Below are 19269 nucleotides of genomic sequence, written 5' to 3' on the forward strand. Positions count from 1 at the left end.
TCTGCTTTATATTTTGGCAATCTCTGATTTAGGTAATTGCCCAAGCCTCATCAGGTTTAGATGGTGAGAGCTCTGATTAGTCTTTGGTGGTCTGGATACAGGCAGAGTGCTACTTGTCGGGAAATCACATTTGCAGCCATGGATGCTATTAGTTAAACATTCATGGCCTTTATGTTGGCCAGTGTTGCATTAGTAATGCAGTGAACCATCAACTTTCCAAAAATTTTAAAGTGATAAATTAATGTGGAATATGCTTTAATATTTCAGCATCAACTTATGGCAGACTGAAAATTCTCTGTTTAAGATGCAGATAGATAGTGGAATGTGCAAAAGTAAAACCATCTTGCTTACATTTCCTGGTTCCATGTTTGCACTGGGAAACAGCTTTGACTATTTGATAAAATGTTTCTGGTGTAGCTCTTTTGGAGTAAATGAAGATGAAATTAATAGGCAGGAGGTTTAAAACAAACATAAGGAAGCATTTCTTCACACAATGCACAGTCAACCTGTGGAACTCTTTGCCAGTCAGTGGTTATTAGCCAGGATGGGCAGGGATGGTGTCCCTAGTCTCTGTTTGCCAGGAGCTGGGAATGGGTGATGGGATGGATCACTTGATGATTACCTGTTCTGTTCATAACCTCTGAAACACCTGGCTTTGGCCACTATCAGAAGACAGGATACTGGACTAGATGGCCATTCTTATGTTCTTCTACAACAAGGAGAAATTTAATCAACCTTGTGTTTATAGTTGGCACAGTGATCCAGTAACTATCCCTATTTTGTTTTGACTACAATAAATACAAATGTAATTAAAAACAAAATTGTTTTTAAACTCAAATTAATTTCTCTTTTTGGCTTTCAACAGAATGAATGCCGCATGTTTCGTATTCAGTTTGGTGGAGATTCAAAAGAGCAGGCGCTGGAACACTGCTATAATTGTGTGCAGAAACTTGCAGACTATGTAACAGTTCAGGTAACAGATGAGCAAAGCCAGGAGCTGCACCAAGGACATAGTCAGCTGGCTAACAGTGAAAGTCGAGTGAAGGACTTTGAACAAAACACATCAATGCTGCATGGAGTAAGCTGGAAGAGTGTGTGTGTGTGAAACTGAGAAAAATAATGGTTGCCTTCTTTAAGTGCCATGTCCATAGTCCTTTAGGCCAGTGGTTTTCAACCTTTTTTCATTTGAGGACCCCTACAGATTTCAAATGGAGGTGCGAACCCCTTTGGAAATTTTAGACAGATGTCCGTGGACTACAGGATGAAAACCACTGCTTTAAGCCCACAGCTTAGATGTGTAGTCTAATAAGAATATGGTCCTTGTATGGTTGTTGGGTATGAGAGATCACTATTTTAATCCTGTTTCATAATACAAATTTTTGAAAAGAGGCATTTCATCTATGCATTTATTCAGAAACAAAACTATGCTATCTGCTAATGTAGTATCTTATTGACAAGCAGACTGATATCAAGATAAATCCTTTATAATGAACAAGAACTACGTATAGCAATGAAGTAACAAACTTCCTACTACTGTATGTAGCCGCAGACTATGACTCCCGTATCCTGGGCTTCTTTGTTTCTGCCCAGCAGGAAATATGTCACATGACACTTTTTGATACTGTCTCACATGACCTTCTCATAAACAGACTAGGGAAATATAGCCTAGATGAACCTACTATAAGATGGGTGCACCAGTAGTTGGGAAAGCATTCTCAGAGTAGTTATTAATAGTTCTGTAGCAAGGCAGTGTGGTCCCCTGACCCCCCGCCCCGGAGACGGACGAGCCCCTCTGGACACCGAAGTATAAGTGTGTTGTGGCCAGGATCCCCACTGACTCAGCAGCAGGCCTTCTGCCGCTGCTAGGGCCCTGGGCTGCATCCCCCCTGCTACCCAACTTGTGGGTGGCAGTGTCCCCTCTCCCAGGCCTCTCTGAGCCAAGAGCTTGGGCTTGTTTACCTGCCTTTGCTCAGCCCCTGCCTGAGGGCCTGAGCCATTGACTCTCTGCTGCCCCACTCTGACCCAGTACTGGGGCTTGCAAATTACATAAACTGTTGCTCAGCCCCTGCCTGAGGACCTGAGCCCTTGACTCGCTATTCCTGTCGACCATAGGCCAGCACGAATAACTGTCTGTGTCTGCCTTTATTGCTGCCACGGTGAGAGATTCCCATGGCCAGGCTAATCACCCATCAACAACTGGAAGGAAGTAGCAAGGTGGTGTGGTCCCCTGCCACTCTGGAGAGGGACAAGCCCCGGCCAAACCCCTCTACAGGTTCACAATCAAACTAGAAGGGCATATCAAGTGAGGTCCTGCAGGGATCTGTCCTGGATCCAGTTCCATTGAATATCTTCATAAATTATTTGAATAATGGCATAGAGAGTACACTTCTAAAGTTTGCAGATAATACCAAGCAGACAGGTTGCACATACTTCGGAGAACAGGATTAGAATTCAAAATGATCTTGACGAACTTGAGAGATGGTCTGAAATAAATAGGATGAAATTCAATAAAGAAAAATTCAAAGTATTACACTTAGTAACCAATAATCAGTTACTGAAATACAGAATTGGAAATGACTGCCTTGGAAGGAGTACTGCAGAAAAGGATCTGGGGGATATAGTGGATCACAAACTAAAAATGACTCAACAATGTAATACTGTTGCCAAAAATGTCAACCTCGTTCTGGAATGTGTTGGCAGGAGTTTTGTAAGCAAGACATGAGAAGTAACTCTTCCAGTCTACTCAGCACTGATAAGGTCTCAACTGGATTGTTATGTCTAGCTCTGGGTACTACACTTTGAGAGGGCTGTGAACAAACTGGAGAAAGTCCAGAGGAGAGCAAGAAAAATGATTAAAGTCTAGAAAACATGATGTCATGGTATAATTCCCCACTCTGAACCTTAGTGTCCAAAAGATGGGGTACCAGCATGAATTCCTCTAAGCTCAATTACCAGCTTAGTACTTGTAGCGCTGCCACCAACCAGGAATTCCAGTGCCCCCCAAAACCTTGCCCGGGGACCCCCAAGACCCAGACCCTCTGGATCTTAACACAAGGAAAGTAAACCCTTTCACTCACCATTGCCTCTCCCAGGCTTCCCCTCCCTGGGTTACCCTGGAAGATTACTGTGATTCAAACTCCTTGAATCTTAAAACAGAGAGGAAAATCCACCTTCCCCTCTCCTTCTTTCTCCCCCTCCCAGACTCTCCCTGAGAGAGAAATTAACCCTAACACAGAGAGAAAATTAACCTGTCTCTCCCCCTTCCCTCCTTTCTCCCCACCAATTCCCTGGTGGATCCAGACCCAGTCCCCTGGGGTCTCACCAGAATAAAAAAAAATCAGGTTCTTAAACAAGAAAAGTTTTTAATTAAAGGAAGAAAAAAACAGTAAAAATTATCTTTGTAAATTTAAGATGGAATATGTTACAGGGTCTTTCAGCTATAGACACTGGGAATACTCTCCCAGCCTAAGTATACAAGTACAAATTAAAATCCTTTCAGCAAAATACAAATTTGAATTCCTTCCAGCCAAATACACATTTGCAAATAAAGAAAACAAACATAAGCCTAACTTGCCTTATCTACCTAGTAATCACTATTCTGGACATATAAGAGACTGTATCAAAGAGATTGGAGAGAAACCTGGTTGCACGTCTGGTCCCTCTGAGCCCTCAGAGTGAACAACCACCAAAAACTAACAGCACACACACAAACTTCCCTCCCTCAAGATTTGAAAGTATCCTGTCCCCTGATTGGTCCTCTGGTCAGGTGACAGCCAGGCTCACTGAACTTGTTAACCCTTTACAGGCAAAAGAGACATGAAGTACTCCTGTTCTATTAACCCTTAACTATCTGTTTATGACACATGACCTATGAGGAAAGTTTGAAAAAATCGGGTTTCTTTGGTCTGGAGAAGATGAGTGAGGGTGGATATGTCAGTGTTCAAGTTTGTGTAAAAGGCTGTCACAGAGAAGGGTGATAAATGGTTCTTTTTAACCACTAAGGACAGGACAAGAAGTAATGGGTTTACATTGTAGCAAGGGAGATTTGGGTTAGACATTAGGGAAAACTTCCCAACTGTCACGGTAATTAAACACTGGAACAAACTATGTAGGGAGGTTGTGGAATTTCTGTCATTGGAGGTTTTTAAGAATGGGTTAAACAAACAACTGTCAGCAGTGCTTAATCTGAGAGGTATCAGCCTCAAGCTGGGTGGCCAGAGAGCAGTGGCCGCTGGCTGAGTGTCCAGCTCTGAGGACAGTGCTACTGCCAGCAGCAGTACAGAGGGAAGGATGACATGTTGTTTCAGAACTCTTAACAGTGGTGCAGTGCTTGGGTTAACCTGTGTTTAGAGGACAAGATATACCATTTAGTTTATAATGAATCCAACTGGTAGGGTGCTGTGTTCTGCAATTCCAAGACCATGGAATTTGCCACAGAAGTCGGCACTTCTGTAGAATTTCCCTTTTTGCTTCAGCCAGGTGTGCAATATTTTGTTCTGTCTTCCTTCTCTGTCAGGATCTGTGTCTTCTCCAGTTTTACCTATAAAGGAGAATTAGATTACTGTTCCTTGGAACCAGGTAGTAGAAGTTTGGAAACTTAGACTGGAGTCCCACTTACAGACAGGTGCAAAGTGAAGGAAGTTCTGAGGCAGGCTGCTTAGAGATCTTTATACAGTAACTCCTCACTTAACGCTGTAGTTATGTTCTTGAAAAATGCAACTTGAAGCAAAATAATGTTAAGAAAATCTAATTTACCCATAAGAATTAATGTAAATGGGGGGATTAGTTCCAGGGAAATTTTTTTTGCCAGACAAAAGGCATTATATGCATATACAGTATAAATTTTAAACAATTTTAAACAAGCAGTTTAATACAGGTATAAGTTTTAAACAGTTTTAAAGAAACAATTTAATACTACAGTCATCATTGCTGAGAGTGAAGCTTGGTTGAGGTGGTGGAGTCAAAGTGGAAGAGGGTGGATTGTCCGGCTGCTCCTCTTCCTCTTCTTGCTGAACTTTACGAACTAGGAAAAAAAACACATATAGAGATAGTTGTTTTGATTTTCTTTTTTTTTCTTGGTAAATTTCTTTATAGAAAGTCATTAGGTGACCAACTCCCCTAATCACTTTGGAGCTGCATTCCCTGTCAGGATTGTCATCACTAAGGATTTGCAAGCCAGCTTCAATCATTTGGAAAGCTTCTGTGAAGGCTGATTCCCAATTCTGGCACTTTGAGTGCAGGAGATGGGGGCCCACAGGGGTAATAAAAATTAATACTGGCAACTCCAGGCTTGTATTAAACTCCCAAAGTACAGCTTTTCTCTGACCTGGATTGGTAAATGCTGCCACCAGTGCAGAACCCCTTTCAGAGCCCAGGAGGTTGCACTTGGGAATCCCTTCCTATGGGGTTCCCTTAAGCCCTTTAACCCCCCTTCCGCGGAAGAGCTGAGAAAGAAAAAGAAAGGAAAATCAGCTGTTGCCATCAGCTAATTTAAACAACATGTGCACAAACCTCTTAGACACAGAAATCCAATCCTGTTCTTAAAAAAGTAAAATTTTATTAAAAAAAAAATACAATTGGAAACTCAGGCATTTGCTAGATTTAAAAAAAATCTACGAGGATTAAGCATCAAGAATAGCTTTCTTGAGGTCCAGCTTAAAGGTTACAAGCAAAACAAAAGCACCTGGGGTTTGCACAGAGGATTCCACAAGACAAAGAAATAAAAAGAGATAAACCTAATTGTGTCTTCCTAGATATTTCCTGATCTACTTACATATCTGGGGTTTCCAATGAGAAGTTTCTAGGTATGATACCGATGATTTTTTCATACTTGGCCCAAGATTCTTAGAGCATAACTCTGCCCTGTTTGCCTCTCCCCTGGAGAACAATAACAGACAGACAAAAGGGAAGTCTTGTTTCAATTTTAAAAAGTTCTAGCCTTCCCATTGGCTCTTTTGGCCAGGTGCCCACTCACTTCCTTTTACCTGTGCATAGCAGTGAGACTTTTTAATTCTTTACAGATAAAGCAATTAGAGAACAGCTACTAAGAGGGATTTTATAGCTACTGGCTAGCTGGGTGTCCATAAAACGGAGCTCCCCCCCCCATTTATCACAGCTTCAGAAAGACGTTTGGCAATAAAATTTCAATAGATTGGTTTTTCTTTTACTTATTGGCCCCCTTCTTCCATTGCTCTCATCACCTCTAGTTGCATCAGATCTTCATTGGTTAGCTCTTCTCCATGTGATTGCAGAAGTTGTATAACATTGGCTTCTTCCACCTCATCAAAACCTGCTTTCTTGGCCAAGCCAAGGATATTTTTCTTCATAGCGGGGACTACATCTATAAATCCTTTTAAGTCATTGACACATTCAGGCCACAACTTCCCTCACACACCATTCATGCATGCCTGAGTAACAAAGTTATTGATGCACTTCAGAATGGTGTAGTCACGCCAAAATTGCCAAATCATAGGTTTGCCTTTCCCATCAGTGCCTCTGATGAGCTGGTTGAAAGTACGGTGTAAGTAATATGCGTTAAATGCAGTGATGATTCCTTGGTCCCTGGGTTGGATGAGTGATGTGGTGTTAGGTGGCAGAAAGACAACTTTGATGTTTTCGCACAAGTCATCCAGGTTGATTGGATGAGCCAATGCATTATCAATAAGCAATAAAATCTTGAAATCAAGATTTTCCTTGGCACAGTATTCCTTTCATGCAGGGATGACATAGAGAGTCAGCCATTCTGAAAAAATAGCTCGAGTTATCCATGCCTTCTTATTGGATCACCAAATGTCCAGAAGGTGTTCCTTTTGAAAATCCCTTGAGAGCGCATGGTACACTGTCAGCAATTTCACCTTCATATCTCTGGCAGCATTACCACCTAGAAGCAAGGTTAGACAGTCTTTAGCTGCTTTAAATCCAGGCACTGCCTTCTCTCGGGAAATGTAAATCCGCTCAGGCATCCTCTTCCATTACAGGCCCGTTTCATTGACATTGAAGACTTGTTTAGGGGAATAGCCACCTTCCTCAATTATTTTCTTGAGATAGTCGGGGTATCAGCATTAGCTGCCTCACCAGACATCTTGGTGTTATGCAAGTGGAAGCGCCTCTTGAACCGATCAAACCATCCCTGACTTGCTGTGAAAGTCTCTGTCTGTGATCCTTCACCTTGGTCTCTCTTCAAATTATCATACAAACTTTTTGCCTTACCTTGTATCACAAGCAAACTTAAAGATATGTTCCGCTGGTTTTGGTCCTCTATCCACAGTGAGAGATGATGCTCCATGTTTTCCAGCAAACTACTTCTTGATCAACTTATTGTAGTAGCACTAAGTGGTGTTACACACCCAGTACTAGCCCTGATCTTGTCGGCATTATTCCGAATTGTTCTCACAGTGGTCAGAGTAAGACCTAGAGTGATGCCAATGTCTATCGCACGCTCACCTGCATCAAAATGCTTTAAAATGTCTAATTTAGAACCCATGTTAATGGTTTTCCTGGTTTTCTTGGTGCTAGTGGTACTGCTACTGCTAGGCACTCCACTATCACTTGCTGAATGTTTTTGACTCGTGATGTCTGACTCCAAACAGCGCATGCATGTGCTACTCTTCACTCCCTTCAGCCTGGAGTGGCCGAGGTCATGCAGCATCAGTCAACTATTGCAAGGGAAAGAATTTGGATAACCTATGTCATTCTTCATGGTAATCTGCTCCCCTACTGGAAGCCCTGTGGGTTTAGGCTAGGACTAGTTATGGAGGTTATTACTTTCTTGTAGGTTCTTACTTTCACCTGGAGGACCAAAGGCCTGTCTTCCAGGGTGCCGTGGAAAACTGGCCCTGCTGTATTTCCCCTAGTAACCATGCACTCAGCACCCAGGCAACATTGCAGCCAATGTAGTAAGAGGAGGAAAATAACGTTTGCTGCAGGGCTGCGCCCCTCCCTGCTGTGTGCATGCAGGGCTGAGAGATGCTGCTGGCATTAAAGTGAATGACAAAACTCCCGTGGATTTCACAGACTTTCATGGGTTCTGTGCATCTCTGTGCTGCTTCTCCCTCTTGCTACAGCAAAACAGGCTTTGGAACACTATTACTGTAACTTGCTTTGGGCAGGCTGCCACCCCCTGTGTTCTTACCCGCCTCCAGCGAAGTGCGGTGAGCAGCTGGAACATTGTTTATTCAGCCGCAAGGCAGCAAGGCAGGGCTGCTGCTATGCATCCCCTGCAGCTGCTTTGCAGGCAACTGGTGTCCTCTCAAGCACTTCGTATATTGCCCTATTCCCAAGCAGGGCGGCAGCTGGGCCATAAAGTGACAGTGAATCGCTGGGGAACAGGGAGGGGGGTTAGCGTGCACATGGTGTGTGTTTACAAACATACATACTGAACCATACTGTACTGTAGTAGGGAGGTGCCCCCGTCTTACCCTACACAGTCACAGCCCACTGCAGACAATGAGGCAGGCAAGGAGGCTGAAGGTGTCAGTGTAGGCTAGGAAACAACTTGAGCAGCAGCAGCTTCCCCTACTGTGCAAGCACAGGTACTGACTTTCCCCGGGCGGGGGGGGGGGGGAGCGCTCAACCCTGGCTCTGCCCCAGGCCCGCCCACTCCACCTCCTTCCCCCAAACTCCTACCCTTTCCCTGCTTCTTCCCAGCCCTGCTTCACCTCCTCCTCAGAGCACACTGCGTCCTTGGAATCTTATCTAACTCCCTGAGTTTTCTAGAGTCTGCCTTCTTTAAATCCATTATTTTTATTGTGCTGTTTTCCCTCCTATCGTTCCTCTCTACCATTTCATGATCACTTTCACCTAAGCTGCCTTCCACTTTCAAATTCTCAGCCAGTTCCTCCCTATTTGTCAAAATCAAATCTAGAACAACCTCTCCCCTAGTAGCTTTCTCTACTTTTTGAAATAAAATATTGTCACCAATACATTCCAAGAACTTGTTGGATAATCTGTGTCCTGCTGTGTTATTTTCCAACAGATGTCTGGGTAGTTGAAGTCCCCAATCACCACCAAGTCCTTGCTTTTGATGATTTTGTTAGTTGCTTAAAAAAAGCATCATCCATAGGTCCCTACCAAACTCATAGCCATGAAAAACGCATCATGGACTGTGAACTCTGGTCTCCTCTGTGAAGTCTTTTGTGCACTTTTACCCTCCACTATACAGATTTTGTGGAAGGAGACCAGTGTTTCTCAAATTGGGGTCCTGATCCAAAAGTGAGTTGCAGTGGGGGTTGCAAGGTTATTTTAGGAGGGTTGTGGTATTGTCACCCTTACTTCCGTGTTGCCTTCAACGCTGGGTGGCCAAAGAGTGGTGGCTGTTGGCCAGGTGCCCATCTCTGAAGGCAGCATCCTGTGGCAATACCATACCATACTACCCTTGCTTCTGCCTTCAGAGCTGGGCGGCCGGAGAGAGGTGGCTGCTGAGTGAGGGCCCAACTCTGCAAACAGCAGCCTAGAAGTAAGGGTGGTAATACCATACCATACCATCCTTACTTCTGCGCTGCTGCGGGCGGCAGCTCTGCCTTCAGAGCCGGGCTCCCAGCCAGCAGCCACCACTCTCCATCTGTCCAGCTCTGAAGGCAGCGCAGCCGCCAGCAGGAGCACAGATGTAAGGGTAGCAGTACCGCAAACCCCCCCCCCACAATAACTTTGCAACCCCTCCAAAATTCCTTTTTGGGTCAGAACCTCTACAATTTCAACACCATGAAATTTCAGATTTAAATAGGTGAAATCATGAAATTTACAATTTCTAAAATCCTATGACTGTGAAATTAACCAAAATGGATCATGAATTTGCTAGGGCCTTACTCATCCACTTCTTCTTGGTTATGTGGACCCCTATCATGGCATCATCCTGGTTTTTTATCCCTTTTATTCTTACCCAGAGACTTTCAACAAGTCTGTCGCCTATATCCATCTCGACCTCGGTCCAAGTGTATACGTTTTTAATATATAAGGCAACACCTCCTCCCTTTTTTCCCTGCCTGTCCTTCCTGAGTAAGCCATACCCTTCTATACCAATATTCTAGTCATGTGTATTATCCCACCAAGTCTCTGCGATGCCAACTATGTCATAGTTGTGTTTATTAACTAGCATTTCAAGTTCTTCCTGCTTATTCCCCATACTTCTCGCATTAGTACAGTAACTCCTCACTTAACGTTGTAGTTATGTTCCGGAAAAATGCCACTTTAAACTAAACGATGTTAAGCAAATCCAATTTCCCCAGAAGAATTAATGTAAATTTTTTTCACCAGACAAAAGACTATACACACACACACAAGTATAAGTTTTAAACAATTTAATACTGTACACAGCAATGATGATTGTGGAGCTTGGTTGAGGTGGTGGAGTCAGACAGTGGAAGAGGGTGGGATATTTCCCAGGGAATGCCTTACTGCTAAATGATGAACTAGAACTTGGCTGAGCCCTCAAAAGTTAACACATTGTTGTTAATGTAGCCTCACACTCTACCAGGCAGCATGAATGGAGGGAAGAGACACAGCATGACAGAGAAAAAATAATCAATGATTTAAAAAAAATGATTTTTTTTTAATTTAAATCAGATTATTTTTTGATAAAATGCTTTTTGAGGAAAAAAGCCAGTCTAAAGATAGTTTTAATTACGATTGATTTTAGCTCAAAGATATCTCATCATGGAATAGGGATTGTAAATTCTAATTCTATAGTATGAGACAATCTATTCAGGGGGAGGGATAGCTCAGTGGTTTGAGCATTGGCCTGCTAAACCCAGGATTATGAGTTCCATCCTTGAGGAGGCCACTTAGGGATCTGCAGCAAAATCAGTACTTGGTCCTGCTAGTGAAGGTAGGGGGCTGGACTCAATGACCCTTCAGGGTCCCTTCCAGTTCTAGGAGATGGGTATACCTCTATTATTATATTCACATAATATTTAAGAAAAGTTTTGTAAATTAGTTCCAATTTTTCATGGATTATGGACCCAATTTTACAGGGTTCCAGAGGCTTCTGTATAGATTATTTAGGTTAATCTTTCTATCTACTCAATGGGACTCAGTGCTCAGTCTAGAAGATACCATCAGAGATGCTTAGTTTTGCAGTTCTCAAACTCTGGATTTGTGTCTCCAGAGATAACATGCTTGTTAACAGCAAAAATGTTTTAAATAAGTAAATAAATACTATATAGAGGTGAGAAATAACAGACCTCAACCCTATTGTCCCTCTGCAAATTTGTGTACACAGAGTCAATCCCGTACCTCTCTCTAAAAGTGAAAAGTTTTAAAAAGTTCAATGAATAGAAGACTGTTGAGGCAGAATAGATCTGGACAAGGAGAAGTCTGGAGATAAATGTGAAAAGGGAGGGACAGGCAGTAGAAACAAAAGTGAAACGGTTTGAACAGCATATTCCAAGTCTCGAGGTCTTTCTGAGTGTAGCCTTCATTGATTTGAGATCTACCATACCATTCTCTCACTAGAAGGGAAAAACCTATAATGGCAGCAGGCTGTAAAAGAGACCCAGTTTGGGAATATTTTAATAAAGTTCCTCTACCTGTGGGTAAGACAGGCATGTGTGCAAAATGCAAACAGTGCAACAAAGAAATGCAAGGCCTGGTTGCCCAAATGAAACATCATCATAAGAAGTGTTCCTTCTCAGGAGGAAGCTGCGTTGAAGATGATGAAAGGAACATGTCTGAACATTCAGGATCTTCCGGTGGTAAACTTTTTTATTTCATACTTCTTTCTTAAGGACTGCTTGTCTTCCTTCTGGACTATTCTTGAATTCTCATGTTTGAGCAAATACTATAGTTGTTACTCTATGATACTATCATTTCAAATGAAGTTGTGATAAAAAATAAATAGCTAAGATAGGCAGATCTTCCTTTTACAATTTCACCTTTAGTAGTACTGAGTGCCAGTGAATGCAATCAGTACTACTAAATGAGCAGTATGGTAATAATTAAATAACTGCATTGACTTATTTTGTTTAGAAGAATCCATTCTCAACATACGGGATTCTGAAGACTATCCACCTTCAAGATCACCATCATTTTCTATAGTTTCGGAGTTATCTGCCAATGATAGTGATTCAGTCACATCATATATGTCACATAGCCACAGTATATCACCTGTACCAAAAAGAAAAAAAATCTCCATCATCCAGAAACAACCATAGATAAGTTTGTGATAAGAACCAACAAATTACAAAAATAGGTAATTGATGAAAAAATTGCCCAGTTTCTTTATGCAACAGACTCTCCTTTCCGTATGATTGAGAACCCACACTTTATTAACATGGTTCAGTCATTAAGACCAGGATACAGTCCACCCAACAGAGCAGATGTTGCAAGCAAATTGCTGGATAAAGTGTATGAAAGAGAAATTGAGCAGTGTGCAAAAAGGTCTAGAGGGTAAAATTGTCTTGATGCATGAAGCAATGTCCACAATGATCCTGTTGTATGTGCTTGTGTGACAACAGAAGGGAATGTCTTCCTTACAGAAACAATTGATACATCAGGAAATGCACCCACAGAATACTTACAAGAAGTAGCAGTAAAAGCTATAACAAACTGTGGAAAAATTGGTCACAGATAATGCTGCAAATGTATCCAAGATGAGAAGAAATTATTTAGAAGAGAGTGAAGAGAGTCCCAAGCTAATAACATGCCATTGCAGTGCTCATTTGATGAGCCTCCTAGCCAAAGGCTTCAGTGTTCCAGAAATAAAGGCTAATGTTGAAATTGCAAAATACTTCCATAACAACCACTTTGCAGCAGCTGCTCTGAATAAAGTGGAAGGAACCAAGCTAACGTTCCCACAAGACGTGCGATGGAACTCAGTAGTGGACTGTTTTGAGCACTATATCAAGAACTGACCTAATCGGATGACAGTTTGTGAAAAAATAGATGACACTGACACAGCCAAAGTTCTCAGCATTGGGCTTAAGAGAAATGTTGAACATCTGCTGAGTACCCTGAAGCCTATTTCTGTAGTCTTGAACAAAATGCAGGGAAATAGCGGTTTTATTGCTGATGCTGCTGAGATTTGGAAGGAACCGAGTGATCTTAAAAAAGAGAAATATGCAATGACAGAGTTAAATTACAAGCATTAAAAAAACAAATAGGACAAGCACTGTCTCCAGCTCATTTTCTTGCAAATATTCTCAATACGTGGTACCAGGGTCAAACTTTTAACTGCTGAAGAAAAGGAGTTGGTTATGACATGGGCATCCAGCAATCATCCCTCCATAATGCCAACTATAATAAACTTCAGAGCTAAGGGTGAACCATTTAAGAAATATATGTTTGCTGAAGATGTTTTAGAGGAAGTCACACCAGTGAACTGGTGGAAGTCACTTAAGCACTTGGACTCAGAGACTGTTGAAGTGATAATCTCACTTTTAACAGCAATAGCTTCTTCTGCTGGTGTAGAAAGAATAGCTTCTTCCTTTGGACTAATTCATTCCAAATTGAGAAATCATTTGGGACCTGAAAAATCAAAAAAGCTTGTTTTTCTTTTCCAGATTATAAACAAACAGGAAAGTGAAGGTGATGACAACTGAGTTAGCTGCAGAAGCCAATATTTTAAGTTTCTCATGTTGACCTGGCTGTCAATTTAATTTGAGGGTTTTTTTTTAATATTTCATTTAACTATTTTAGTTAAAAACAATTTTAGCAAAAACAAATCTGATTTTAGAAAACTTGAATGTTTAACTAAACTCAAAAATCATATGCTTGTTTTGTTAAAATATTGTATGTTTTCTGTTGAAGAAAAAAATCCAGAATACATAATGTTGTTTTAGTTAAATAAAACAATTTAAATGCCTGTCTGGTGATGTTCTCCTAATAGAGCATGGCAAAAAAATCCTCAAAATATTACTGATTAATCTGTTGAATTGGAGATAGTTCACCTCCCAGTGACTTCATAAATATTTGCTTCAATTACCTTTGGTAAATGAAATAACCAATTCATTTTCTGATATAGCTGTAAAACGAATCTGAAAAGTTTTCAAAATAAATCACCTTAAAAATGTATAGTGTGTTCCTTCTAAAAATGAAACCTATACCTATCTCTGAGTTGTGAAGAATATGTATTAAGGTTTAAATATATGGAGATATGCCTGTCTCATGGAACTGAAAGGTCATGGAGTCCAGCCCCCTGCCTTTACTAGCAGGACCAAGTACTGATTTTTGCTGCAGTTCTCTAAGTGCCTCCTGCCCTCATGGATTGAACTCACAATCCTAGGTTTGGCAGGCCAATGCTAAAACCACTGAGCTATCCCCCTCCCCCTTAGAACAATGAACAAGAATGCACTTTTAAGTAGAAATCCATGATTAAATTGACTTCCTGACTAGTGATTTAAATCATGATTAAGAGATATAAATCAAATCCACAACTGATGTTTGCTTTTTTTGCTATGGTGTTACACTGTTGACTCATATCTAGCTTATGGTCCACTATGACCCCAGATTCCTTTCTCCAGTACTCCTTCCTAGGCAGTCATTTCCCATTTTGTATGTGTGCAACTGATTGTTCCTTCCTAAGCAAAATACTTTTCATTTGTCCTTATTGCACTGATTGAACTGATCCTTATTAATTTAAATTCTGTTTTGATCCTTTCCAGCCAAGTCACATTATAGATAAGCCTCCAGCCCAGTCATGCAGAAGCTTTCCAGAGAGACAGAGATCCGTGACAGAGCTAGCACAGGTAGAGTCAAACACTGTCCTGTGATAAGACACTGCATTTCTCTGTCAGGGAGAGACAGTTTGTGGTAGGCTGGGTGATATTATGTTTTTCCTATGTTGATGATGTACCAGCTTGTTCAGTGAAACAGTAACCTGCAGACATCAAGACAGAAGCACACAAAGACCATATATTGAGAAAAGGGCAGGACCTTGTGTGTCTGCTGTTGAGTAGCCATGGACTTGCCTGCACAACCTGAGCTTTCACTGTAATTAACATTCAGGCCCTAATGGCTAGAAAGAAAACTTGCCCAAATATTAGATGCACTTAACCCAATTTAGTGTGCTGAGACAAATTCCAATTTTTACTTATCAGCTCTGGGCTGGTGTATAAATTCAGGAACACATACTAACCTTGATCGAGAACTGCAGCTGTTATGAATGGAAAGTTTAAAGAACAAGGTAGAATGGCATGTTTATGTTAACTATATTTTGTTATTGGTTGAGTACCTTATCACATTCAGTATCAGTAAGACAATATGGCACTATTATTCTTGGCCCTTGTTTCTCTGTCTTCCCTCTACAGTTTCTTTCTAGCAGTAACTCCCAATTCCCTGTGGGCTTCACTTCTGCCCTTTTACCCTATTTCTACTGCCCATGTGAAGGGCTGTAGAATAGTAAAACTATCCCTAGAAGTCATTGGCTTTAGAGTTGATAGTTCAGTGACATTAATAGGAGCCTAGGAGTTCACCCCTCTCAAAGCTATTGATTCCCATAGACATCAATGCATGGGTTAGTGTCTGTTCATGTTTGGAAGGTTGTTTTTGCAACCACGAACCCTAAAAACTTTTTTTTTTTTTTTGTTTAAAGTGGAGATTTTGCATTAGGTGAATGGCATCTGGGCCTCAAATATGTCACAGCCTAGATATAGCGCACAGGCTGTTCCTCACCTGCGTACTGGTCTGTTTGCAAACTACAGAATACAGTACTTCCATCAATGCTAAAGTCTAATGCTAATTTGTCATCTGTAGTATCAGAGGGAAGAATGTGGCCACTGGCCACTCCTTAAGGTGACAGTTGGAAGCAGGCCACTGCTTCTTTCTCAATGTCAATCTCAGTTAGAGCCATGAATTCCGAAAGCAGAATGGAGTCTGCTGTGGAAGTTGCCTTGATGTGGTAGATTAGAGGCAGTAGATGTGTTGTAGACGGCTATATATGCCTGTGCAGCATGGGGTGGAGGCAAGCTGAAGGTCAGCTCTATTACATGGCTCTGAACTCCAATGCACCAGACACACACTCCTCTGACCATCTTCTCCCCCTCACCAGCTCCTGCATTACACTCTTACTAACTACATGGGCTCTCAAAATAGTCTAAACACAGACTAAACTTAAAAAAAATATATATATCATGCTACTCTAATCACACGTGTGTCTGAGATTTATAATACCTGCTCCAGGTCAAAGCTTTTTGGTAGCAGGGCAGTAGCAATTAATGAAACTTTTCTCGTTACATACACAGTAGTTACACACTGCAGCCATTACTACAATTGAACTTTTAGATGGCTCTTACTTGACTATACCAGGTAATGATCTCCCTTTTGGAACAACAACTGTTTTTCTATGTCCATCCAGATTGTATCAAGCAGTCAAATAATCGTTTACTGGTTTGTATGCCTTCGAGTCAGCTGTTAATGTATTGTCTACTCATATAAGGAGGTTCCTCACCTTTGGCACTTTGGGCCACATGGCTGCTGACCAGCAAGACCTTTCCAATTTTTGGCTTTGTTTTCCAACTCTACTGCATTTTATAGAATCGTAGAGTCTCTTGTTCAGCCACTTTATTTTGCTCTGGACTTAGACTTCAGAAAGGCCTCTTTCAGTGTGTGCTTTGAGATTACCACATTTCAGCAGGTGTGACAGTTGTTGCCACAACTAACCAGGTGGGATGTTTTGTGCTAGCAGCCTTTATCTCAGAGGTTTGAGTCTTAGAATTAGGAGAAAATCTGCTCTCTCTCGCACTAGGAGCACAAAACCAGAGAATGAGAATACTGCAGCAGTGAACATTCTTTGGAGAATCCTTCCCATGGAAAAAAAGATTTAGTTGTTTTTTTAAACCCCTTGAAATGAAGCACTTTCTTATTTAAATGTTATAGTCCAATGATGGGAGCAGCTTATTGTACTGCTATGCAAGAGCAAATCTGGATTCTTATTTTCCTTATCTTTGGTCTTGAGAGTAGAGGATTCAGAGAACAATGGCACAAGTTGCAGCATCTCCTACTAGCTGATCTGTGGAGAGCTCGCTGTAAGAGACTTCATAGAATCATAGAAATGTCAGGCTGGAAGGGACATGAGGAGTTGTCTTAGTGCATGTGGCTGTAAGTGACAGGACCAAGTCTACCAACACCATTCCTGAGAGGTGTTGCTCTAACTGGTTCTTTAAAAACCTCCACTGATGGGGATTCCACAATTGCCTTTGGAAGCCTATTCCAGAACTTAACTACCCTTATAGTTAGATAGCTTTTCCTAATATCTAACCTAAATCTCAGCTTTAGTAAGGGGCAGATTACGCCCATTACTTCTTGTCGTACCTTCAGTGGACATGGAGAACCATCCTCCTCACAACAGCCCTTAACATATCTGAAGATTTATCAGGTCCCCATTCAGTCATTTTTTTCTCAAGACTAAAACATGCCTAGTTTTTTTTAACCTTAGCGCACAGGTCAGGTTTTCTAAACCTTTTATTTTTGTAATTCTCCTTTTGACTCACTCTGGCTTGTTCACATCTTTCTTAAAAACTGATCACAGTACTCCATCTGAGACTCTACAAATGCCAAAGCAGAACAATTACTTCTTGTGTCTCACATACCAGACTCCTCTTAATACAATTTGGAATATTAACCTTTTTCACAACTGCATCATATTGACGACTCACCTAATTTCTGATCTACTAGAACGCCCAGTTATTTTTCAGCAGTACTACCACCTTGCCAGTTATTCCCCCTTTTGTAGTTGTGCATTTGATTTTTCTTTTCCGAGTGTAGTATTTTGCACTTGTCTTTATTGAATTTAATCTTGTCAATTTCAGACCGGTTCTCCAATTTGTCAAGGTTGTTTTTAATTCTAATCCTGTCCTCCAAGGTGCTTGCAACTCCTCCCATCTTGGTGTCATCTACAGATTTCACAGGTATATTCTCCATTCCATTATCCAACTAATTGAATAGTACTGACAGACTCTAGAAAGACCCCACTAGATACATCCTCCTAGTTTGAACACAAACATTAATAACTTATTTTAATATGGTCTTTCAACTAATTATGTAACCACTTATGTAACCACCTTATAGTAATTTCATCTAGACCAATGTTCTCAAACTTACTTGATCAGGCCTCCCTTCTTTGTGTCTGTAGTCATTCACGTGCCCCTCCCAAAGTATATATACTGCCACCCACCTCTGAAGGCAGCACCACACTGGAAGTAGCACAGAAATAAGGATCGCAATGTGAAAAGTGATATTCAATATCACTTTTCACAGCAGACTTAGTGCCCCATTACCACCCTTACTTCTGCACTGCTGCTGCCACCCCACTGCCTCCAGGTGAGGAGTTTGGAGGGAAGGGAAGGAGATCCTGAGCCTGGGTTATGCATGTCCTGGATATGCATGTCCTTCTGCATGAGCTCCAGCCACTCAGGGCTGACAAAGCACACAGCTCGTGCCTCCCGTGGGAGGCCTGCCCCATAGTTTGTGAACGCGGATCTAGACTACATTTCCCTAGTTTGCCTATGAAAATGCCATGTGGGTCTGGGTCAAAAAAGCTTTACCAAAATCAAGGTATGTCATGTCTACTGCTTCCCTCCATCCACTATGCCAGTAATCATGTCAAAAAAGGAAATTAGGTTGGTTTGGCATGTCTGGTTCTAGATAGATTCATGTTGGCTATTGCTTATAACCCATTTATCCTTTAGGTCCATACAAACTGTTTGTTTAGTGATTTATTCCAATGCCTTTCCAGATATCAGAGTTGGGCTGAGTGGTCTAATTCCCCAGGTCCCTTTTGTTCCCCTTTTTAAAGATTGCTTCACCTAGTTGTGTAAGTAAATTAGGGTAAATATTCTTTAACCTGTTCTTCACCTATTTTAGCTCCTGATCCTTCCCCCTTGTTATTACTATTAAATGTGATAAGCATCTGATCACAATTAACCTTTTTAGTGGAGACTGAAGCAAAATAGGCATTAAACACTTGAGCTGTCCTTCCCTATTAAGTAGTAGATCTGCACTTTCCTTTGGCTCTGACTCCTAATATATTTATAGGACCTCATATTACCTTTTATGTCTCTTGCAGGTGTAACTCATTTTGTGCCTTAGACTTTTTGATTTAGTCCCTACATGCTTGTGCTGTTCTTTTGTATTCATCCTTAGCAATTCATCCATAGTTCCACATTTTGTAAGATTCCTTTTTGATTATCAGGTCATAGACTCATAGGTCAGAAGGGACCAATCTGATCATCTAGTCTGACCTCCTGCACAAGGCAGGCCACAGAACCCCACCCATTCAATTTTATAACACCCCCTATCCCAGGATCGAGTTATTGAAATCTTCAAAATTGGTTTGAAGAC

General features: G+C 41.4%; 1 protein-coding gene across 1 annotated transcript in view; it reads left to right on the forward strand.

The window, feature by feature from the left end:
• Positions 1-19269, forward strand: part of REC114 (REC114 meiotic recombination protein) — a 107332-nt gene that overhangs the window by 64659 nt on the left and 23404 nt on the right. The window contains exons 4-5 of the mRNA XM_030578288.1: positions 866-1078; positions 14595-14678. Coding sequence (XP_030434148.1) covers positions 866-1078; positions 14595-14678 — 297 coding nt within the window. The remainder of the gene's footprint in view (positions 1-865; positions 1079-14594; positions 14679-19269) is intronic.

This window comes from Gopherus evgoodei, chromosome 10 (assembly GCF_007399415.2).
Source record: "Gopherus evgoodei ecotype Sinaloan lineage chromosome 10, rGopEvg1_v1.p, whole genome shotgun sequence".
Lineage (NCBI taxonomy): Eukaryota > Metazoa > Chordata > Testudines > Testudinidae > Gopherus > Gopherus evgoodei.